The sequence below is a fragment of the Lithobates pipiens genome, unplaced genomic scaffold, assembly GCF_037356315.1.
Source record: "Lithobates pipiens isolate NorthernLeopardFrog02 unplaced genomic scaffold, aLitPip1_a1.2 Scaffold_23, whole genome shotgun sequence".
In the NCBI taxonomy this organism is placed as follows: Eukaryota; Metazoa; Chordata; class Amphibia; order Anura; family Ranidae; genus Lithobates; species Lithobates pipiens.
In genome coordinates, this window is record NW_027507785.1 from 292,974,658 (window position 1) to 293,000,741 (window position 26,084).

At 44.0% G+C, this 26,084-nt stretch overlaps 1 protein-coding gene across 2 annotated transcripts in view; it reads right to left on the bottom strand.

Moving 5' to 3' along the window:
• The window catches only part of DNASE2B (deoxyribonuclease 2 beta), a 59,049-nt gene that overhangs the window by 19,996 nt on the left and 12,969 nt on the right, over positions 1-26,084 (bottom strand). Inside the window, exons 1-3 of one of the 2 annotated variants that reach the window (XM_077450349.1) lie at positions 18,820-18,965; positions 7,907-8,078; positions 4,360-4,441 (exon numbers count right to left, since the gene is read on the bottom strand). In XM_077450349.1, the coding sequence (XP_077306475.1) occupies positions 4,360-4,441; positions 7,907-8,078; positions 18,820-18,920 (355 nt within the window). In that variant the 5' untranslated portion in view covers positions 18,921-18,965. Of the gene's footprint in view, positions 1-4,359; positions 4,442-7,906; positions 8,079-18,819; positions 18,966-26,084 lie in introns of those variants that run through there. The other variant, XM_077450350.1, reaches the window with a different exon arrangement.

The following is a 26,084-nucleotide window of genomic DNA, read 5'->3' on the forward strand; positions in this document are numbered from 1 at the left end:
TTCAGTTTACCAGCCTTTTAAAGCTAATAATATTTTTTGCATGGTAAGCACTGCGTTCAAAGTACAGTTGGAGATGTTTGCCCATACCAGTTAGTTAACTATTGTAGAAACCTCTACTTTCCTCTTTAAATACAACGTATAGTGGTTTTAGGTTTAGGTTGTTATAACAGTACTGAAAGTTGAATGAAGAAAAGCTAATTTCTAACTGACTAATTGATATTGATCTACAGAAGCTATGTGTGAGGTTAGAAACTTCTGGTCATGATCTTGCTTTGACCTTCTGAAGGAACCAGTGTAAAAACGTCAAAAGTTTTCATTAACTGGGGAATGTACAGATAGAAGCTTCCTGACATATACCACGTAGTCAGTCTTGTTTTTTCAAACAGTGGTCTCCAAACTGCGGTCTGGGTGAACCCCTTTGCTAGCCTTTATCTAGCCCTTGGAGCGCTATTCTTCTCACTGACACCAGGGGAATATTTCCTGCCACTGACACCAATGATTAGGAACTATTCCTCCTACTGACACCAATGATGGGGCACTATTCCTCCTCCTACCGACCACAAATGATATGTCGTTTTTTTTCCCAATGACCACCAAGCCTGAGGCATTGTTTACTCCCTCTCTGATGCCGTGACATTTTCTACTACCACTGGCCACAGTCCACCCCTTCTAAACCCCGAGGGATAGTACACTGTCCCCTTGTTTAGAAAGTTTGGAGCTGCCTTGATCGGTAAAAATGACAAAGTCAAAACCTAGTGATGGCCAACTTACTGAATAATTGTAGAAAGTAACTGTGACCAGGTGCCTAACGTATCATGTCTCCATCCCCATATATAACATACACACAACCAATATTAGCCCATCGGACTTTAAATGAGGTATTATACAAAAGTCCTGAAATATCAATATGTGACTGTGTCTCTCCTCTCCCAGCGTGCGTCCCAAGCCTCACTATCGTTTTTACCCGGACATGACGTTTTGTGTGTTCCAGCAGCCTATATGCATTTCGCAAGTAAAATTGCGTCATCAGGAAGCTGCTTGTTATTCCCTTTCACTCTATTTATACCCCATAAATGGGGCTGGTCATTCATTCTGCACAACCGGAAGTGGCTGATCTGCCATTTTAGCTATTGTCATCTTCTGCCCACACCCGGAAGTCTTTGATCCGCCATCTTAACTTTGGGAATCTTTCTCCCCTACTCAATACTTAATGTCCATTGGTTCCCTAACTAGACTTTGGTATAGGCGCTTTTTCTAAGCGTTTCACCAATGCCATACATATCTAATATACCTCTCCCATTTCGCTTATCAGGGTGATCCCTTCCAAACATCGGAAAAAGCTTTTACACTTTGGAAATTTTTTTTTTCTTTATTAATACCATTTAAAATCATATTCAATATTTTAGATATATAATTCATCGCATTTGGAGCTTCCAAAAACTCTGCTTACCTATAAATAATGACATTTAAACAAAAATATTTATTTATTTAAAAATATGTATGCTAATTGGAATGTTTACTGATCCGCCATCTTAACTTTGGGAATCTCTCGCCCCTATTTACACAAAGTGTAAAAACTTCTCCCGATGTTTGGATGGGGTCACCCCAACTCATAGGCACTTGGAGATGTGAGTGATATGACTTGTTTTTAGTTTTTTTATAAATAAATGTACAGACATACTGCGCAATGATTGCTGTTCATTTTTTATGAGGGTGAATATTATTTAAACCTGTAAACTGGGAGCAGCATAGACCTTGAGTGGATCGGTTATCCCTATCAATGAACCAAAAGCGCTTTCCATAATATCTGGTGAGTGGCCAATTCTTATGGTGGTGGTGTCGTGAGTTGGTGGATATGAAATATACAGAATCACGGATATGAGAAGTTGGAGTATTTTTATACATAGCAGAAAACTTGAAAGGAGGATTTATTTATATGCTGATTCATATATACCAACATAAACATTAAACACTTATTAGTTGCACATGAAATATAGACACGGGTGGATTGTTTAGACGTGTTAATACAGTAACATTACTTTGCATGTATATGTATAGTGATATATTTATTTATTTTTCACAGTGTTTTTTTCTATAGTGATATTTTTCACAGTGACATTTTTTACAGTGGTGTATTGTGTGGTGTGACGTTACATAACACAAGAGTTAGCGCAGTCAACACATATTTTCTTTTGAGATCACATCAAACCCACAATTGTGCTCCCCCAACAGTCTCCTTAACAATGAACCTTGTCACATTCAATGTACCCTAATACAGGGTCCATAATAAAAGATCCGAGAAAAGAAATCATGCATTTTTGTCAATCTTTTTTTCATTATGAATCTTGCTATGTGGAAGATCAAATGTGCAGAACATTATTTTTAAGGAGGCTGTAAAAAGTACAAATGTGAGTGCCTCCGTCTATAAATGGCTATAGTGGCAGTGATCTCTAGCAGTCTCCTGTAGGAGATCTTTGACAGCTTCTTAGCCCTTGTACACACAGTCGGAGATTCCGACAACCAAATCTGTCGGAGTAATTCCGACGGATTAATTCCGGAAGAGGTCCAGAAGTGATGTTGCATACACACGGTCGGACAAAGTTGTCGGAAAATCCGATTGTACATAACATGATGACGTTATTTCGTTACGACTGGACTACGTTCAGGCTAGTAGCCAATAGCTTTGGTCTAGGAATTTGATCTGAGCATGTGTGGCACTTTGTCCATCGGAGTAGGCTACACATGATCGGAGTATGTCTGATTGGAGCTTTTGTCTGAAAATTTTACCGGCAAGTTAGAAAAATTGGTCCGTTGGATATTCCGACGGAAATAGTCCGATGCAGACCACACACAGTCGGAATATCCGACAAAACGGTCCGATAGGAAACATTCCGATGGAATCTCCGACTGTGTGTACAAGGGCTTATAGTATATCTCCTGTCTGAAGATTCCAACCGGTTACTGTATCTTGCCTGCAGTCTTTTGTAGCATATATGCTGTCTCTGAATGGCTACTGGGGTATCTCTGAAGTCTCTGAATGGCACCTGTAGCTCTCCCTTAGTATCTAACCGGCTCTTACAACATGACAATATCCTATAGCATTTCTGAAGTCTATTCCCTATAGCAGTGATGGCAAATCTTGGCACCCCAGGTGTTTTGTAACTTCATTTCCCATGATGCTCATGCACTTTTCAGTGTAGTTGAGCATCATGGGAAATGTAGTTCCAAAACATCTGGGGAGACAAGGTTCGCCATCACTGCCCTATAGCATGCCCACAGTCTCTGGCCATCTCCTATAGCATGCCTGCATTCTCTGAACATCTCCTATAGCAGGGATTGCCAGCCAGTTGTCTGTGGATCACTGATGGTCCATGAGAACATTTTAGCGGTCCCCAGGGGTTCTGCCACAAATCAACATTGTGGTGGATGTATACCACCCGATTTTGTTCCCAGTGTTGTTCTCAATACGTGCTGACAGTCAGTACTGTCAGCATGCATTGATATTGATGCCTCCTCTGTAGTTCCGGCTCCTGTGAACTCAGAGGGAGGTGCCAGGGGGTAGTGCAGAGAGCAGGAGGGGAAGAAGGAGCGAACTTCTATTGGCAGCGCTGATTACAGACTGTGGGAGGGAGCATGGAGCTCGAGCACATGGCTGGATAAGGACGTGAGATCCACTGATATGTAAAGCATTGTGATGCGGAGTGCAGGGAGGCAGAAAGCTGGAGCATTGTCTGCATAAGGCATGTAAAATTCATGTTAGTGGTCTACGGGACTCAAAATTGTGAGATTAGTGTTCCGTGGGGTCCGAAAGGTTGTCGACCACTGTCCTATAGCAAAGCAGCAGTCTCTAGCCATCTCCTATAGCATACTCACAGTCTCTGACCATCTCCTATAGCATGTTCACAGTCTCTGGCCATCTCCTATAGCATGCTCACAGTGTCTGACCATCTCCTATAGCACGCTCACAGTCTCTTACCATCTCATATAGCATACCCACAGTGTCTGGCCATCTCATATAGCATATCAGCAGTCTCTGACCACCTCATATAGCATACCCACAGTGTCTTACCATCTGCTATAGCATATCAGCAGTCTCTAACAATCTGCTATAGCATGCCCACAGTGTCTGACCATATCCTATAGCATATCAGCAGTCTCAGACCGTTTCCTATAGCATGTCCACAGTGTCTGATCGTCTCCTATACTGTGTCCACAGTCTCTGACCATCTGCTATAGCATGCCCACTGTGTCTGACCATCTCCTATAGCATAGCAGCAGTCTCTGACCATCTCCTATAGCATAGCACACAGTGTGAAACTATCTGTAAATTCTTTATGTAAACAATGAGATTTAACTCACCCTTAGAGTGACCATAGTGTGTGGAAAAGTTGCTTGTTCTTGGAGGGGCATCATTGTATATCATGTAGGCTGTGCTGTCATTCTAGGAAATTAAAGATATCATGTTAGTAGAAAAAAACATGATGCTAAATGTGATACACTCATTAGATGTAAAGCAACCTGTTATAATGAAAATGATCAAAATATGGATATGGGATATGGAAGGTCCTTTCAAGTATTCTGCACCTGTGCCAAAAACAGCTCTATATACAGGACCGGTGCTACCGCTAAAAAATTGAGCAGCCGCCTAGGGTGCCCTGCTGCCTAGGGCACCCGACCACTGGTGTTTCTACTCTCTTCTCTCTGCAGCAAGCAACTAAGTCTCAGCATCAGCAGGCAGATGTCACTCCGTTTGCACATAGTGTCATAGACGCAGCGGTGGCAGAGGATGGTGTCTGTGTCCTGACTCCCGAATGAATGGAAGCAAGCAAACATTCATTGATGGGCACTGTTAGGCTGCATTTGATGGACGCTGGTGAGGCTACATTTGATGGGCGCTGGCGAGGCTGCATTTGATGGGCACTGGCGAGGCTGCATTTGATGGGCGCTGGTGAGGCTGCATTTGATGGGCGTTGGTGAGGATGCATTCGATGGGCGCTGGCAAGGCTGCATTTGATTGGCGCTGGCAAGGCTGCATTTGATGGGTGCTGGTGAGGCTGCATTGACGGGCGCTGGTGAGGTTGCATTTGACGGGCGCTGGTGAGGCTGCATTTGATGGGTACTGGCGAGGCTGCATTGATGGGTGCTGGTGAGGCTGCATTGATGGGCGTGGTAGGCTGCATTAATGGGCGCTGGTAGGCTGCATTTGGACCAGGTACACCACTCCTCATATTGCTTTTATTGAACTGTGATCAATTTTATTCATGTGTGTCTGTTTTTATCAATTAAAGCCTACCATTTTGACCTGCACTTTTGGAGCCCCATTTTTCTTCTCTTTCCATGTTCTGTGGATGAAAGCTTTTTTTGGGGTTCCTTCATTGGGTCTGTGCTACCCTTCCAAGGGGCACATATTTATCCACTGGTCCTCTTTGGATTTTTTGCTGATACCTTTGGCTGCTGGATCCATCTATATGACTGCATATCAACATTTGATCGATTGTAAGTCATTCATCGGTCCCTCTTGTGGCTAATATCATTGGGAGATCAGCGGGGCGCACCCCCAACTCTCCAGGATTCCTGTGACAATCCGGTCCTCTGACAATTGGGATAGTCCATGCTTGATTGACCTGTTGTCGCTGACAGTCGGGTCCAACAGTTCCGGTAAGCGTCTATAAGTCATACCATTTGCTTGAAAGAAATTTCCATGTGATGGTCCATAGGGCTTTATGACATCTTTACCGTAATGTTCTTCAACCTCCATGATGGACATTTTAATTTTGTGTTCACTTGTGAACTTATAACATATTTTTTCACATTCGTTTCACCACCTTACTTTGTAGGGTGTACATTATTTAGCGATTTATACATATATCACTGGCTTGATCATTTAGCGCTACACTTTCACCTCCATCACTTTCTGAATTTTGTCACATTCTTGTGTAGCTGCTCATTTTTTTGTTTATTGATTTTTTGGGTAAGCGCAATAATTCTCTTTATCTGCATTTGATGGACGCTGGTGAGGCTGCATTGATGAGCACTGGTAGGCTGCATTGATGGGCGCTGGTAGGCAGCATTTTATGAACGCTGGTAGGCCGCATTGATGGGTGCTGGTAGGCTGCATTTGATGGGCACTGGTAGGCTGCATTCATGGCGCAGGTAGGCTGCATTTGATGGGCGCTGGTAGGCTGCATTGTTGGCGCAGGTAGGCTGCATTTGATGGGTGCTGGTGAGGCTGCATTGATGGGCACTGGTAAGGTTGCATTAATGGCCGCTGGTGAGGCTACATTTGATAGGCGCTGGTGAGGCTGCGCTTGATGGGCGCTGGTGAGGCTGCATTGATGGGTGCTGGTAGGCTGCATTGATGGGTGCTAGTAGGTCGCATTGATGGGTGCTGGTGAGGCTGCACTGATGTGCGCTGGTGAGGCTGCATTTGAAGGGCGCTTCATTAAAAAGGTGGAGTTTACACGGGCAGGGAAAAGGGGTTGGAGTCAGAGGTGGGGGGGAGGGGTGGGGGAGCGGCAAAATGAGGTTTCACCTAGGGTTTCAAAAATCCTTCAGGTATAAATGAGGCTTTACAGGATTCAGGAATCTACCTGAACCTTGCTGAGAACTTTGCAAAAGCTTTGTGGGCACTATGAGGTTGATCTACTAAAGGCAAATAGACTTCCCTTTACAGAAATGCAGTTGCTCCAGAGCTTAGTAAATGAGCAAAAGCTATGCTGACCATCATCCAATCATCTACAAGCAAAAATGCATTTTCTTTTTAATGTTCCTTGCATGTGATTGGGTATTCTTTGCAACGTGAAGATTTACCTCATTTATCTGGACCAACTGCATGCGCCGTAGACAGCGGCGCGCAGCCGCGGTCAACGCCGATATGCCGCGAGTGGCGGCTCCCGTGCGCATGCGCGGGAGTGATGTCATCGCGGCTTCGCCGAATGACAGCGGCAGAGCAGCGAGACCCACCAAGAAAATGGATGCGGCGGACTACAGGGGACAGCGGTGACTTCGCTGGCTCCTGTGTCAGGTAAGTGACACATAATGGACTACTATGCGATGCATAGTAGTCCATTATGCTTTACCTTTGCAGGGAATGAAAGAGGAAGTAAACCCATGTTTACTTCCTCTTTAAGCTGGCCATAAACTGTAAGCCCTTGTACACACGGTCGGAGATTTCGACAACCAAATCCGTCGGATTTTGTCCGACGGATTTTGTCCGAAACTGTTGCATACACACGGTCGGGCAAAGTTGTAGGAAAATCTGAAGTAATTACGTTATTTTGTTACGACGGGACTACGTTCACACTAGTAGCCAATAGCTTTGGTGTAGGAATTTGATCTGAGCATGCTTGGCACTTTGTCCGATCGGAATTCTCTACACATGATCGGAGTATGTCCGATCGGAGCATTTTGTCGGAAAATGTTACCAACAAGTTGGAAAACTTGGTCCGTCGGATACTCCGACCGAAACAGTCCGATGCAGACCACACACAGTCGGAATATCCGACAAAACGGTCCGATCAGACACATTCCGTCTGAATCTCTGACCGTGTGTACAAGGGCTTTGAATTTTATTGAAAAACGTAAATTTCAGGAATATTTTTATTTGGAAAGTCCTTAAGTTCCAAAGTCAAATGTTAAAAGCAAACACAGTTTTGCAGTAATTTGGACCAACGTTCATCAAGTCATTGAATGTACTGATCTGGATTTTCATACAAATGTTCGTACAAACGTTCATTCATAAATCTACTGATGTATGGCCAGCTTAAGATCGCCTTGTGACTCAATGGCACAGATAACCGCAGTGATAGGTGATTGTGGTGGGGATTCAACCTGGAAACTTCTATGTGAAGTTGTTACAACAGATTTCTGCAGCTGACCAATCACAAAAAATAAAATGGGTGCTCACTTTATAAGATGTATACAGCTGCTGTAGCACTTGCCCCAGAGCACTTTGAGTCATGTTAATGAGGAATTTGCTGACTTGCCATCCTTGTGACCTGGAGTCCAGATACAGATATTCCAGTCCCGTTCCCTTCGTCTCATTGATTCTATACTTTGGTAATTTGTAAATCACAAACCTGTAAAACATAACATGTAACTGATGGAACTATATACAGTGTCTACAATACTACAGGCTCAATGCACAAAGCTTTAACCCCAGATTAAAGTAAATAAAAAAGTCACCACTTTGATAGCACCGCAGTTTGTACATAAAGCATTGCTTGATTTGTCTAAAAAAAAAGTTGGTGTATTGACTTCTGCTGCCTTGTATGTACAGCAATAAAGAGTTTTCACCACCCACAAGTTACACATATGTGTCCATGGATGGCGAAGGTGCCTGTGCTAAGAGCACGCTCACTGCGTACCCCAGCACAGTGACCAAGCTTTCATAGGTAGCTCTCAGTCTCTAGTTATGATTGGGAGCCAGCGGCATGGTATCTTAATCATGTGACCATTGTAAAAGCCAATCACAGTGGTCACGTGATCGAGAAGTCTGCTGCTCCCCCTGGGTGTAAAGACGTACTTAAAGGGACAATGTGGTTGGGTATGAAGGGGTTAACAATCACTGTAAAAAGTACCTTTTTAGTTTTAACTTGTGGTCATGTGATTGCATATTCTTGGTCTGTGCCCTTCCTGAATTAGCTGGAGGGGGGGTTTCCTCTGGGACTGACGTCAGGATCAGCAGCGAGATTGAGCCTGGGTTCACACATATGTGAACATAGATATCGCATGTGATTCGCACCGCATTGCTGTATTGTATGGTTGAAAGCACATTGGATTCGCACAAAATGGTGCAGGAACCTTTTTTTTTCTCTGCACTGGAATCAGACCTCATAGGTGTTCACACCCATGCGATCCACTTCCTGTCCGAATTCACAGTTCGCACTGTGATCTGCGATCCGATATGGGGGTGACATTAACATTGATACCCGCATCGATTCGCAGAGGGCGGTGTGAACTGCCTGCGGGAGAGATGTAATGCGGGAACCAGCACTGGAATCGCACTTGTTGTGTGAACCCGGGCTGAAGGGAAGAGAAGAGGAGCTGTAAAGACTGACCAACGTTGGAGCTCAAATAAACATTCAGGTGCATTTCCGCTGGAGAAAGCTGGGACTGCCCAGCACTTTTTCCATACAGTGGTGCTGATTCCGGGTTCCGACAACACTTAGCCCTTGTACACACGGTCGAAGATTCCGACGGAATGTTTCCTATCAGACCGTTTTGGCGGATATTCCGACTGTGTGTGGTCTGCATCGAACTGTTTCCGTCGGAATATCCGACGGACCAACTTTTCCAACTTGCCGGTAAAATTTTCCGCCAAAATGCTCCGATCGGACATACTCCGATCATGTGTAGCCTACTCCGACGGACAAAGTGCCACGCATGCTCAGATCAAATTCCTAGAACAAAGCTATTGGCTACTAGCCTGAACGTAGTCCCGTCGTAACGAAATAACGTCATCACGTTATGTACAATCGGATTTTCCAACAACTTAGTCCGACCGTGTGTATGCAACATCACTTCCGGACCTCTTCCGGAATTAATCCGTCGGAATTACTCCGACTGTGTGTACAAGGGCTAAGGGAATCAGCCATGTGCGGAGCAGCTGAATAGCATTGTCAGACCAGGATAGGAAATAAATCCAGATGTTACTTTTCTGAGGACAAATTGGGCTTTAATTTGGTGGTAAATGGTAATGGATATCTCCTGATATTTTATTATCAACAGCAAACTGGCACATAATCTGAAAAAAATATTTAAAACAGATGTAATTGTTTATTTCTTGCTATTACCATAACCTACCAAAGATAAAATAAAAATAAATTCTCCTGCTTCTGAAATCATATATGTGTATGTTATTTGTTGTTTGTACCCTAGGTAGGGCCCAGAAACAATAGTGCACACTGTGCTCTTTTTTTTTAATCTAAAATACACTGACCCCCAACAAGACCCTAACTCTATCCCTGCCACTGATCTAGATCAAACCCTGATCTACCTTTCTTTCTTCTTCTTTTTTTTTTTTTACACACATTTGTTTTTATTTAAATTTTTCTCCTCTAGCCAGAGAAAAACATACAATGTATCATTCTCTCCATTCAAGAGGAGAAAAAAAACACAGTGATGTGCTGCACAGTGCCTAATCACTGTGATAGCCAATCAGCCAATCACAGGCTATCACCACGATTAGGTGATCAAGAACTGGGCTTCCCGATTACCAAACTTTAGTATGGGACCTGGGGCTCTCTGTGACAAACATATGTATGCATATATTCAACCTCATGGTAGAAGAAAATCCAGTTTAATGATACACATGGCAGAAGGGGGTTAAGTACCTGAATTTGCCCTGGTCTCAGGCTCCTCTAAGGCAGGACTAGAGTATGAGAAGGAGGAGCAGTAAAATTGCATTCCTGCACCAGGAAGACCACACTAGTATGGAGGATGGCTCTTCTGTATGAGCATCGATGCGAAAGTGTAGATTGGCTTGTGCATAACAGAGTGTGCAAATGCTGCTATTCTTGGCACCAAGCAGACTATTTAAATGAGATAGCTTCACATGACCAGTGCTGACTTGTCTTCAACAGTACCTATTAACCCGTGTCCATTATTTCCTGATGGATTTCCTGATATTGACTAAGCTTGTTTTGACCTGCTCTTGCTATCCTCCTGTACCAATCTCGGCTTGCTCCACAACCAAGCTCCTACCTGCTGCTTTTACTCTGGATCTGCTTGCCTAATATTGACCCTGGCTTGAACCCTGACCAAGCGCCTCTCCCCCCCCCCCCTCCTTATTATTTTTCCTAAAAAACCTTGTCTCTAATTTCAGATATCTATATGTACCCCTCTTGAGGAAGCGAGTGCTGTCTTGTGAAACGTGTAGGTAATCAGTACATAAGTATTTACCCTCTGGATTTTCAGTTATGATTTATGCAATGATGGCTGTTCATGTACATATATCTGTAACTATGTGTGACACAAATATTTTTCTGTGTATGTAGTATTTGTTTTATGTCTAAATAATAGATTTTTGTACATTTATATTTGTGGTTGTGCCTTGCAAAGTCCCTTGGGCAATTCTTTTTTGTGTGCTGACCAAGCATCTACTGCTGATTTTGTACCAATCTGACCACGTGGCCTTCCCAACCTCGAACCAGACCTCCGCTCCTACATCTCTTCTACTTACCTGGCTTTAGCTCCAGCTATTATGCACCTGCCTTCTCACCCATCGGCTGATCCTGTATTCAGTCCTCAGATCTGCTGCTCCAGTGACTGGTCTCCTGCCTGTCATCCACACCTCAGAGGCCTGGCCAGTGGCTCCCATTCACCTGTACCAGCAGACCAGCAAGGCACGTGTGCCACCCTTGCTCTACCTGTGCACATTATCAGGGGCCCTAGGCTAGAAAGAGTCCATCCTCATCTAATTGGCCTGGCCTGCCAGGTATGTAACACCCTGATGTTGAAGAGTGCTAAGAGCTGTGCAAAGGTTTCTTACCTGTAGGTTTTTTCAGTACCATCTTGAAGTTGAAAAGATTAGGAGGCCAAGTCTCATTTCCATGTTGTGGGTGGGCAGATCTAATGGGGTAGTGTCTTTTCTTTGTTAATTTTCTTGGGTTCATTGGCTTGCTGAGTGACTTCATAACGTTAGAAAAGTAGCAAATAACAAATAGTGTATATATATATATATATATATATATATACAGTATACAGGGCTCGAGTGCTGCGGGAACGCATGGGAACGGCGTTCCCGTACTATTTCCACAGCGGGAACGCCGTTCCCATTAGCTGTCTGAGCCGGGCTGAGGCTATACAGTGCGTAGTCCGCGCCGCTCCTCAGCCGCCGAGTGACTGGTTGCTAGGCAGGGGCCGCTCCGCATCTAGCAACCGGTCACATGACTTCGGCCGTGCACGTGGGCACGCACTGGCGCGAGACCGTCAGTCAGTGTGACACACGCTGCGCGCCGGACTGTCCTCCCGCTCCCCTCTACCCAGTGCCTCCTGTTGCCACAGCCGCTGCACTTTTCAAGTTTACTTCTTCTCCCCCCAGAACAGAAGCGAAGAGAATAAATACCAGGAGGTCAGTCACTAGTGTGTAAGTAAGTTGCATTCTGCAATACCCTGCCAAATTGCCAATACTCATCCATACTCTGCAATACCCTGCCAATACTCATCCATACTCTGCAATACCCTGCCAATACTCATCAATACTCTGCAATACCCTGCCAATACTCATCAATACTCTGCAATACCCTGCCAATACTCTGCAATACCCTATCAGTATCAATACTCTGCAATACCCTGCCAATACTCTGCAATACCCTATCAATACTCTGCACTACCCTATCAATACTCTGCACTACCCTATCAATACTCTGCAATACCCCGCCAATACTCTGCAATACATACCCCGCCAATACTCATCAATACTCTGCAATACCCTGCCAATACTCATCAATACTCTGCAATACCCTGCCAATACTCATCAATACTCTGCAATACCCTATCAGTATCAATACTCTGCAATACCCTGCCAATACTCTGCAATACCCTATCAATACTCTGCACTACCCTATTAATACTCTGCACTACCCTATTAATACTCTGCACTACCCTATCAATACTCTGCACTACCCTATCAATACTCTGCACTACCCCGCCAATACTCTGCAATACTCTGCAATACCCCGCCAATACTCTGCAATACCCTGCCAATACTCTGCAGTACCCTATCAATACTCTGCAATACTCTGTCAATACTCTGCAATACCCTGCCAATACTCTGCAATACCCTGCCAATACATACCCTGCCAATACTCTGCAATACGCTGCCAATACTCTTCAATAGTCTGCCAATACTCTTCAATATCCTGCCAATACTCTGCAATACCCTGCCAATACTCTGCCAATACACACCCTGCAATACCCTATCAATACTCTTCAATATTCTTCCAATACTCTTCAATATCCTGCCAATACTCTGCAATACTCTGCAATACATACCCCGCCAATACTCTGCAATACCCTGCCAATACTCTGCAATACATACCCTATCAATACTCTGCAATACCCTGCCAATACTCTGCAATACCCTATCAATACTCTACAATACATACCCTATCAATACTCTGCAATACCCTGCCAATACTCTGCAATACCCTATCAATACTCTGCAATACCCTGCCAATACATACCCTGCCGATGCTCTGCAATACTCTGCCAATACTCTTCAATACATACCCTGCCAATACTCTGCAATACCCTATCAATACTCTGCAATACCCTGCCAATACTCTTCAATACTCTGCCAATACTTATTCCTGTTTGTGGGATATTTTCTAATGGGCTGTGTAACAGTATTTGGAACAGGGTGTATTTGTGGTAGAAATTCCCTGCGAGGGAAAGATCATCACCCATTGTGTTAATTGTTTTGTTTGACACGTTATTTTGTTTTTGTAAACTGGCACTTTACAATAAATGTTGTACTGTATTTTCTGTGAAGTATATATGCATATGAGCGTACCTTTTTTTTTTTTTTTTTTTTTGGTGGGGGAATGGATCTTGGGTGGGAGTTCCCACACTTTTTTTCCCAGGACTTGACCCCTGACAGTATATATGTGTATGTTTATATATATATATATATATATATATATATATATATATATATATATATATATATATATATATAATTAGTTGTGCTCATAAGTCTACATAGCCTGGAAGAATTTATGATTTCTTGGCCATTTTTCAGAGAATATGAATGATAACACAAAAACTTTTCTTTCTATCATGGTTAGTGTTTGGGTGAAGCCATTTATTATCAATCAACTGTGTTTACTCTTTTTAAATTATAATCACAACACAAACTACCCAAATGACCCTGATCAAAAGTTTACATACCCCAGTTCTTAATACCGTGTATTTCCCTCTTTAACATCAATGACAGCTTGAAGTCTTTTGTGGTATTTGTGGATGAGGCTCTTTATCTTCTCAGATGGTAAAGCTGCCCATTCCTTTTGGCAAAAAGCCTCCAGTTCCTGTAAATTCTTGGGCTGTCTTGCATGAACTGCACATTTGAGATCTCCCCAGAGTTGCTCAATGATATTGAGGTCAGGAGACTGAGATGGCCACTCCAGAACCTTCACTTTATTCTGCTGTAGCCAATGACTTGGCCTTGTGTTTTGGATGATTGTCATGTTGGAATGTCCAGGTACATCCCATATGCAGCTTCCTGGCTGATGAATGCAAATGTTTCTCCAGTATTTTTTGATAACATACTGCATTCATCTTGCCATAAATTTTGACCAAATTGAATGTGCCTTTGTAGCTCACACATCCCCAAAACATCAGTGATCCACCTCTGTACCTTTCATCATAGACCTTGTTGACTCCTCTGCAAATGTAGTGTTTATGGCTGTGGCCAAAAAGCTCAATTTTGGTTTCATCACTTCAAATGACTTTGTGCCAGAAAGTTTGAGGCTTGTTTCTGTGCCGTTTGGTGTATTCGTAAGTGAGATACTTTGTGACATTTGCATAGTAATGGCTTTCTTCTGGCGACTCGATCATGCAGCCCATCTTTCTTCAAGTGCCTCCTTATTGTGCATCTTGAAACAGCCACACCACATGTTTTCAGAGAGTGCTGTATTTCACTTGAAGTTATTTGTGGGTTTTTCATATCAAACAATTTTCCTGGCAGCTGTGGCTGAAATTTTAGTTGGTCTACCTGACCGTGGTTTGGTTTCAACAGAACCCCTCATTTTCCGCTTCTTGATTAGAGTTTGAACACTGCTGATTGGCATTCTCAATTCCTTGGATATCTTTTTATATCCCTTTCCTGTTTTATACAGTTCAACTATGTTTTCCCGCAGATCCTTTGACAATTCTTTTGCTTTCCCCATGACTCAGATTACAGAAACGTCAGTGCAGCACTGGATGGAAGATGCAAGGGTCTGTCAGGATTTCAGAAACTCATTGACTTTTTATACACACACACAAACTACAAGGAAACAGATCACAGGGGAGGATGGTTACCTTTTAATAGCTATTCAAACCCCTTTGTGTCATCTTGTGTGCATGTTATCAGGCCAAAATCACCAGGGTATGTAAACATTTGATCAGGGTCATTTGGGTAGTTTCTGTTGGGATTATGATTTAAAAAGAGTAAACACAGTTGATTGTTAATAAATGGCTTCAGCCAAACACTAACCCCATGAAAGAAAAATGATTTTGTGTTATCTTTCATATTCTCTGAAAAATGGCCAAGAAATCATAAATTCTGCCAAGGTATGCAAACTTATGAGCACAACTGTATGTATATATACCTTGTCCTAAACCGTGCTGCTAGTACATTTAGTTGTGCTAGGTGGTAACTAGCCTGGCTAATATGTAGTCTTTGGTCAAATGGGTTTCTCCTAATCTTGGATTTAACTGTGATTTCTCTCTTTTGTCAATAGGTGGCACTGTTACCTTTGGCATTAGAATGATAGATTACAGTCAATTCAGGTTATGGGTTAATATGCTTTTCTCACCCAATCAGCAGGGGTTTCTTTGGCCACTGAGGCGGCTGGGATAGTCTATTTATTTGGAGAGAGTCAGTTGATCAGAGTTCTTTCCACCCAGGGTGGGTGGGTGTGTGGAACAGCAGCAGAGGTGTAGACCTGAAGCCTGGGGCCTAACCACTTATAAAGGTGCATAGCCTGAGGGGGGCCTGATTGTTACCAGGAGGCAAGGGTGAGAAAGTTTCCAGAGGGTCAACCACTCTTGTTGCCGGAGGCAAGTGTAAAGGGATGGAGTTCTGGAGTAGTATCAGTGCAGCCACTTCTTCAGCCTGGGACTGTGAAGTAAATGGGAAAGCTTCAGGAGAGAACTCATCCGAGAAGTACAGCGGGTAGCTGTGAGTAAAGCTTGAGGGATCCAGCGGGTAGCTGTGAGTCCGAAGGAACCCAGGGGGTAGCTGTGAGTGAAGCTTGAAGAGTCCAGCAGGTAGCTAAGACCTAAGCTTGAGGATCTACAGTGGATACTGTGAGTAAAGATGTTGCTATAGGAGACAGCAGTTGCTACAAAATACAGATTCCTGCATTCAGCTTAAAGGCCCTTTTCTGTATTGCTGTCTGCCTAGTTCTATTTTTGTCCAAGGAGTCTGCTAAGTTGCTATTGCATTTGCCAAAGCCCTTGTACACACGGTCAGACATTCCGACGAAGAATGTCCGATCGGACCTTGTTGTCAGATAATCCAACTGTGTGTGGGCTTCATCGAACTTTTTCCATCGGAATGTCCGACCAACAAAGTTTGAGAGCTGGATATAACATTTTCCCACAACATGATCCGATCGGACAAAGTGCCACGCATGCTCAGATCAAATTATGAGACCAAAGCCATTGGCTACTAGCCTAAACGTAGTCCCGTCGTAACGAAATAACGTCATCACGTTCCAAATAATTGGATTTTCCGACAACTCTGTCCGATCGCGTGTAAGCAACACCAGTTTTGGACAAAATCCATCGTAAAAAATCCCACGGATTTTGTGGTCGGAATGTCCGACCGTGTGTACAAGGGCTAAGAGTGTCCTGTGCCCCACCCCTCTCTTCCCCTGTTCCTGTTAAGAGAAATAAAACTCTCTTTGTTCATTTATAAAAGTGACTGGGGCCCATCTTTCCATCTTGCACTACCACCCACCATGCCTAGTAACCTGTACCCTGAGGAGGAATGTCAGCCCTCCCTGACTCTGGGGGTCCCCACCAGGCCTCTGGAGGTTGGGGAGAGTGATATATATATATATAGATATATATCTATATATACAGTATCTCACAAAAGTGAGTACACCCCTCACATTTTTGTAAATATTTTATTATATCTTTTCATGTAACAACACTGAAGAAATGACACTTTGCTACAATATAAAGTAGTAAGTGTATGGTTTGTATATTACAGTGTAAATTTGCTGCCCCCTCAAAATAACTCAACACACAGCCAATAATGTCTAAACCGCTGACAACAAAAATTAGTACACCCCTAAGTGTAAATGTCCAAATTGGGCCCAAAGTGTCAATATTTTGTGTGGCCACCATTATTTTCTAATATTGCCTTAACCTTCTTGGGCATGGAGTTCACCAGAGCTTCACAGGTTGCCACTGGAGTCCTCTTCCACTCCTCCACAACGACATCACGGAGCTGGTGGATGTTAGAGACCTTGCGTTCCTCCACCTTCCGTTTGAGGATGCCCCACAGATGATCAATAGTGTTTAGGTCTGGAGACATGCTTGGCCAGTCCATTACCTTTACACTCAGCTTCTTTTGCAAGGCAGTGGTCATCTTGGAGGTGTGTTTGGGGTCGTTATCATGTTGGAATACTGGCATGTGGCCCAGTCTCTGCAGGGAGGGGCTCATGCTCTGCTTCAGTACGTCACAGTACATGTTGGCATTCATGGTTCCCTCATTGAACTGTAGCTCTCCAGTGCTGGCAGCACTCATGCAGCCCCAGACCCTGACACTCCCACCACCATGCTTGACTGTAGGCAAGACACACTTGTACTCCTCCCCTGGTTGCTGCCATGCATTCTTGACACCATCTCAACCAAATAAGTTTATCTTGTTCTCATCAGACAACAGGACATGGTTCCAGTAATCCATGTCCTTAGTCTTCTTGTCTTTAGCAAGCTGTTTGCGGGCTTTCTTGTGCATCATCTTTAGAAGAGGCTTCCTGCTGGGATGACAGCCATGCAGACCAATTTGATGCAGTGTGCGGTGTATGGTCTGAGCACTGACAGGCTGATCCACCCACCCCCTCTGCAGCATTGCTGGCAGCACTCATACATCTATTTCCCAAAGACAACCTCTGTATATGGTCGACCATGGCGAGGCCTGTTCTGAGTGGAACCTGTCCTGTTAAACTGCTGTATGGTCTTGGCCACCGTGCTGCAGCTCAGTTTCAGGGTCTTGGCAATCTTCTTATACCCTAGACCATCTTTATGTAGAGCAACAATTCTTTTTTTCAGATCATCAGAGAGTTCTTTGCCATGAGGTGCCATGTTCAACTTCCAGTGACCAGTATGTGAGAGTGAGAGCGATAACACCAAATTTTACACAACCATTTACTCCTGAGAACTTGTAACACTAATGAGTCACATGACACTGGGAGGGAAAATGGCTAATTGGGCCCAATTTGGAAATTTTCCACTTAGGGGTGTATTCACTTTTGTTGCCAGCAGTTTAGACATTAATGGCTGTGTGTTGAGTTTTTTTGAGGGACATCTGTGGGGCGTCCTCAAACGGAAGGTGGAGGAGTGCAAGGTCTCTAACATCCACCAGCTCCGTGATGTCGTTGTGGAGGAGGGGAAGAGGACTCCAGTGGCAACCTGTGAAGCTCTGGTGAACTCCATGCCCAAAAGGGTTAAGGCAATGTTAGAAAATAATGGTGGCCACACAAAATATTGACACTTTGGGCACAATTTGGACATTTACACTTAGGGGTGTACTATTTTTTGTTGCCAGCGGTTTAGACATTAATGGCTGTGTGTTGAGTTATTTTGAGGGGATAGCAAATTTACACTGTTATACAAGCTGCACACTCACTACTTTACATTGTAGCAAAGTGTCATTTCTTCAGTGTTGTCACATGAAAAGATATAATAAAATATTTACAAAAATGTGAGGGGTGTACTCACTTTTGTGAGATAATAAATAAAATTTGCAGGGCCCTGTCATTTTGTATTATCTGAAAACAACACAGCTGGAAGTCTCTTTGAAATGTTCCGTCTTACCTGCAGTGGTTGGTTACGTTTCACTTTCTCCTATTTAAGATAGCATTGCGTCTACGTGATACATACCAGTCAACAGGTTCCCCAGCTTCATCGCGGCAGGAGATCTCACATGTGACAAGACAGAAGGCAGACCAGCTTAACAGTAAAATCAGATACACTTGTGACATGTTCTCTCCACTGTGAATTCAGAAGCTATCAAAAAGGAGAAGTTTCATAGTTCTTAATACAACAAGTCTACAGGAAGTGCAGTCATGTGACCAGTGCGGTGCCCATGTTTAAAGCTGAACTCCAGGCAAGCAGCTAAAATACACAGTTGAAATACTTACATGTTATATTAATTGCTTTATGTCATACTGTTAAGCTTATTTTGTAATGCAGAAATACCCGCCAGACAGCAATCTAGGTCCCAGTTCTCCTTATAGCAGCCTTTCTGACCCAGTGTTCTGTTTAATCCTTGGGTTCCTTCAGAAATGGCTAGGAGTTCCTTGAGCAACTTTTTAGCTATCTGCTAGGGGTAATACTTACCAATGACCACAAATGTAAGCAGCATTCCTCCCAGTAACCATTATAATAATATACTGTGACCTGTGGATATAATAACCAGGGCTGTCTTTAATATTGATTGGGCCCAGGGCAAAACATTTCTTAGGGCCCCCCTCACCCCATGCAATTTCACTCTCCACCCTGAGACATACAATAAATAGCAGCTATACTTAATATCAGTTTAGTGTATCAGATCAGGCAGCAATTGCGATTGGTTGCCAGAGGTTACAGCATATCATTACTGCTAACTGACTGGTTGCTAGAGGTTGCAGCACTCCTTAAGGCTCACTGATTTGTTGCTAGAGGTTACAGCACATGATTTCTGCTTGTTGATTGGCTGCTAGAGATTACTGTACAGTAATACTGCTTACTGGATGCTATTGGTTACAGCACATCATCTCCTCACTGCAGGGGGGCATGATATACCTATGAATGCTGTCTTTATTTACATATCAATGCCGTTGGCCTCAGCTATTTACATATGCATGTTACTGCTATTTACATATGAATTCCGGTTATTTACATGTAAACACAGGGTCTGCAGGTGAGTCACCTGTACACAACAATAGGGCAGAGCTGGGCAGCATTAGCACCAGCACTTCACACTGAGATATTGGGAGACAACACAGGACTAAAACTTCAAGGGACAAGGGAATGTAAACTGTGATAGTTGGCAAGTATGAGGCAGCTGCTTTGGGCCCCACAACAATGACAGGGCCCAGGGCAGCTGCCCCTTTTGCCCTGCCTTAAAGACGGCCCAATAACTATTAGCATGTGTTCCCTGGGCTCAGGTAGTTATTTCAAGGGTTCCTCCCGGATGGTTTGCAGCACAATTCTGATCTAGCATATAAATCATGAAGTTTGCCCAAGCCTGGGGCATGGTAGGTCATCAACAACTGTAGCTTACTAGCTGTTCCCCTTCTCTCCCCATAAGCAGTCTTCTTTTCTTGGTGGTTGTTTTTTTTTTGTATTTTGGTGGGTTTATTTGGGGGGGGGAGGGGTGTTGGGGTGCCAGGACAATATATTTTATTTTACTTTGCTGTGGCTTTTTTACATTTTTTTATTTCAGGATACACACCTGCCCATTGTTTGTAGCAATTTGAGTGTAATAGGTCAAAAAGAGCACCAAATGAAAAATCCTTAGAGCCAATTCACACAGGGGGCATTGGTGGTAAAGCGGCGCTTAACCACCTTTTTAGCTGTGTTTTTCGGCTGCTAGCGGGCACTTTTAACCCCTGGTAGCAGCCGCGGTGTGCTCTGAAGCTGGTACCTGGGCTGGCAGCCTCTGGGAAGGTAAGAGAGACCTGGGCTATTTCCATCGGCCCCCCAGGGGTAAGTGCTACACTTTACAGGAACAAAGAGGTAACAATATGTATATGAAATACATGGAAGTTCACGGGGTCTCAAAGAATGAAGATGCACAGGAATATAAATAAGGGTAGACAAGGAGTTTAGGGCAGGAAGGATACCTAGCAGTACTGTATGGGGAGAACCCAGCCTGCCTGCACTTACACCAGCACCACCTTGCCATGTTTCAGCCTGGGGGAAGACAGTAATTACAATGCCTGCCCCAAATATTGATATCCTTTCCCAGCACACACCAGTGGATTGAACCTACTGCTGGGTTGGCTGAAGGAAATATAAATATTCTCAGTCTTGTTATTAAAGCGGAGGTCCACCCTAAAGTGGACCTTCCGCTCATTGGAATCCTCCCCCCCTCCGGCGCCACAATTGGCACCTTTCAGGGGGAGGGGGGTGCAGGTACCTGTACAGTACAGGTATCTGCACCCACTTCCGGCATAGCTATCTGCGGAAAGGGGCGTAGATTCTGCAGAATCTACGCCCCTTTCCGAAAATCCCCTCTGCCTGCTGGGAAACACACGGATCCCAGAGACAGCGGGACCATCCTTATTGCGCAGCGTGACTCGCGCATGCGCAGTAGGGAACCGGGAAATTAAGCCGAAAGGCTCCACTTCCTGATTCCCATACCCAAGATGGCGGCGGCAGCACCCCAGAGACGTGTGAGAGATCGGCTTCGGGTGCCGACATCGCGGGCGCGCTGGGCGGGTAAGTGTCTTTATTTTAAAAGTCAGCAGCTGCAGTATTTGTAGCTGCTGGCTTTAAAAAAAAAAAAAAAAAACGGCGGAACTCCCAGCGGACTCTCATAACTAGGTGACATCTACTGGCAGCAGTGAGAAATCACAACCCCACTGAGCTTAAGCAAAGGCCCAGAGAAAAACTATATAATCAGTCTGGGCATTAGGATAATAGCCCCTGGTTGGGTCTGGGTGCTACATTCCTTTGCAGCTTTCAGCCTTCCAGCCATCTCCGATTCCCTGTCACTTCCTGTCTTTACTATTTGTTAGCCTAAACCTGTGTCTGCAGTCTCTTTTAGTGTGTCCCAGTTCATTTCTAGTCTCTTTCCTGCTCCGTGGCCCTATGCACCTCTACTTACTCCCAGCAGTTTGCTTCAGAGTCTCTAAGTATATTTCTTCTCTGTTTCCTGCTTGGTGTTTTTGTGCACCTCTACCTGCTCCTGGAGATTCCGGTTTGTCTCTTTGCATTGCTACTCACTCCCAGTTGCCCTGTGGGTCTACATTCACCTTTTCCAAGTGTATGTGTTTCCATTCACACCCTCAAGCTTTGGCTGTACTCCCTACTGTCCTGTGATCCCTGTGTCTCAGTGCTGCAAGGGATTCTCACCTGTTTATCAGTCCTTAGTTCCCAGTAACTGTCTTCTCCGGTGAGTCAGAGAACCAAACCTAAAAAAATGGTCTGCAGTTTAACCCATCTCCACCTTTAGGAGCTCTGGAGAAGACCAGGCAGTTCCAAAGATCCTGTGCCTCTGCCCTTCTAAGAGACCTCACCTTCATAATACTGTCATTTTATTAAAAAATGTCCCCCACAAACAATATATGCTTACAGGATGAACTATAAAAATGATTTTCGTCATCATGTCCTCCGACGAAGACGTGATGACGAAACGCGTTCTCTTGTCAATCACGGTGTGTGTCATCCCGGGCCTCATCATGGTCAGCCATTCCAGGAAGCGGTGAGAAGACATACGCTGTGGTATACAGGCTAATAATTACACACTGTTTTTATAGTTCATCCTGTAAGCATATAATGTTTGTGAGGGATATTTTTAAATAAAGTTACAGTATTACGCTATGCAGAGGGTTCCTTTGTTTTGCATGATGCACTTTTGAGCCATTCCACGAGGGACTTTTACAATCCAAGGACAGATGTTTATCCAGTTTTGTGTGGAGATATCAGGCTTACTCACTCTTATCTGTGGTGAGTGCATTACCAAAGGGGATTTTATGTGCACGTGGTGTATTGGTGATGGTATTCAGGAACTGAACAATTCCTCCTATGGTTTTGATGGGATACAGAATACTACACACTATCAAAGGATTATTCTATGGACTTTATTTTCACTTACGGACCTATGTGTGTGTTTAATTTTATAGTTCATTGAATGTCATTAATTGCACTGAATACGTTTGGATATTCTGGAAGTGCTGTTAATGCTGGGATTATTTTTATCTTTGTATATTCTTATCATTTTTTTCTTATATAATAGCAGCTATAGTGCATAAATGTCTCTATCTTTTTGAGCGCTGGGATCAGTAACATTTAGTGTGACTGATATTTTTTTGAAAACCCCAATTTTGTGCATGATCCTGACATGCAAGCGTGTGAACCTAGCCTTATAGCGGTTTCACACTGGTGTGCTGTGGTTTGGCCACTTGGCGATTGTATGTGTGTGTAGCACCCTGGAGTTTAGGCAGGGTTGCTCCTTACAAATTTACTTGCCAGGAATAATTATCCTGGTTGATTGTTAGAGATCTGTTGATTTCTCCCTAAGTTTGGCCTTGTTGCACTTCTCTCTTCTACCACTAGGTGGCCGGGAACTTAGTGGTACTAGATACGAGAAGGGCAGTGCTCGTATCTAGTACCACTAAGTTCCCGGCCACCTAGTGGTAGAAGAGAGAAGTGCAACAAGGCCAAACTTAGGGAGAAATCAACAGATCTCTAACAATCAACCAGGATAATTATTCCTGGCAAGTAAATTTGTAAGGAGCAACCCTGCCTAAACTCCAGGGTGCTACACACACATACAATCGCCAAGTGGCCAAACCACAGCACACCAGTGTGAAACCGCTATAAGGCTAGGTTCACACGCTTGCATGTCAGGATCATGCACAAAATTGGGGTTTTCAAAAAAATATCAGTCACACTAAATGTTACTGATCCCAGCGCTCAAAAAGATAGAGACATTTATGCACTATAGCTGCTATTATATAAGAAAAAAATGATAAGAATATATGGGTTATGGGTGTATGGGGTGTCTCAGCCAATGGGCAAGGGTTTTCTTGGATCCTTTGGCTTGCTGATAGAGCCATATATTCGGGTGGAGAGAGGTGATCTATGTTCTGTGCCACCTGGATGGCTGTCTGAGTGGATGTGTGTCATGTGCCCAGGCAGCCAGAGATTGGGCACATCTGGCTGCTAGGCTGTCTGAGGGCCTATCCAGAAGTGGGAGAACAGCGCAGGGCTGGGACTGTGGCTTGCAGTCCAACCAAAAGTGACGGTTCTGCTGGCCAGGGAACCTGTCGTGGTCAGAGGTAGGGGTGAAGCTGTCACCTAATGCCGCTTACACATGATCAGACTATCCGGAGGACTTAGTCGACGGACAATCTGCCGGACTTTCCAGCGGAGGTCCGCCGGACTTTCCGAACGAGCGGACTTGACCACACACGAACGGACTTTTCCAGCGGACTATCCGCCGGACTTTCCAAATGAACGGACTTGCCCACACACAGACTAAAGTCCTTTTAAAAACTCTTTTGAAGACATTTTGAACGTGACTTCAGGTACGACGGGACTAGCGAAGGAAGTCAATGTCGTTGCTTCCATCGGCGAGATTGATTGACACCTTAGCCCCGTCGTCTGGTATGGCCCAGCATCCCTGGGGACTGTGACACCATAAGGGGCGGGTTCACCATGTGACATCACCCAGTGACCCCGCCCCATATGCCTATATAAGTCTCCGCGCAGCGCGTCCCAGGCATTACAGCCGGAGAGAGCGTTGTGTCAACATCGGAAGAAGAGAAGAAGGAAGAGGAAGAAGAAGACGGCGGCGGCGACGAACGAGAAGACCGGGCCAACGCTAGTAAAAGAGCTGGAAGAAGATAGCGGAGGATTTAGTGTGTGCTTGGAGAACACCCGAACGGACGCGTGTCCAATTCAGTCAGTTAGTATTGAATCTGTTAACTATGGGCACCGAGCTTTCCTAGTGCTTAATTTGATTTACTCTTTTTCATTTTGGTTGTTCCTAGGGAATTAACGGATCGGCAGCCAGCAGAGCCTGTTGCCAACCTATTTGATCAGCCAAATAGTAATCTAGCTGGTCTGTTACAATCTTGCAATCAGTAGTCAAGAAGTGGATACATTGATTCTTGCTGGCTATAGATTATTCTCACGTTAGTAAGTACAGCTTCATTCTCATTTCGTTTTCTTGTTTCTCTGGTTTCTCTTTATTCCCCAGTATTGTTTAAGGTATAATCCTTATTATCATTTAAATTATTCATATCTTCTAAATTTCACTTGTATTTCATAGTAAAGTTTTATATTGAATGAGGCCACTGCCCCCTTTTCCTCATTGTATGAGGTTGTCGTATTAATACATTTTGTCATTTAATCATATAAGTTTATGATGTGTTTAGTAGTTCTTAATTATGTACGCTCTTCTATATGCGCTAGATTTCCTGCTCTTATACGTAGTATTTATCCATCTCTGTAGCCTTGATTTACCTCCATCTATGTCCTCCATGTTGCTGGGCAGCCTTTGATGAGACCAGGGTGATGCCCCCTTTTTACAACTTGGGTTCGATTTCCGATAAGTGGGTGTTCAGGCAATAGACGGTAAACGCCATTATGTTAGATTTCACACACATGGGTCCACATTTACTATTGGCTTTCATTTTAATATGAATTAGCCATTGTGAATTATTGATACTAGTATTTTAATGGTTTTTGTAATTAATTCTTTGTGCTTTTTGTATACTAATTATTATCAATTTATTGCCAGTTTTGCACTTCCCCTGATGAAGCTAATTGCGAAACATGTTGGGATTAAGTGCCGTCTGCCTTTCAATTCTCACCTCTGGGATTCCTCTTGTTGAGGAACTGCTTGTATAGAGTTCTCTGTAGTATTGTACATCATTTATGCTGTTTTAACTCATACCAATAAATTTCTATAAATTTTTAATTATATTTTGTCATTTTTCTGGTACAACTAGCACCGCAAAAAAATCCCCCTCTTCCTTCCTTTTTTGTAAATTGTAACCTTTAGGGGATGAGGTGCCTACCTTTTTGGGTGTCATTAGGTTGACTGGACCGGATTGCTACTAAGATAGCGGAGGAGCCCAGTAGGAACCAAAAATCGGGAGAAGAGGCCGCAAAGCGCGGAGAAGTCAGAAGAAGACCCCCGGTCGGCGACGACAACGAACGAGAAAGCCGGGCTCCTCCGCTAGCAAAAGAGTGGCAAAAGAGCAGAAGATACCGGAAGAGCCCGGCGAGAAGACCATCAAAGTTGAAAGAAGACCCTCAGAGCTGCCTAATAAACAAGTTTAAAAACCTTGTTGTGTGTTTTTTTATTGACACTTTTTCCCTCCAGGTGAATGGGTAGGGGTATGATGTACTCCATACTCATTCACATAGGGTGGGGGGCCAGGATCTGGGGGCCCCCTTATTAAAGGGGGCTCCCGGATTCCGATAAG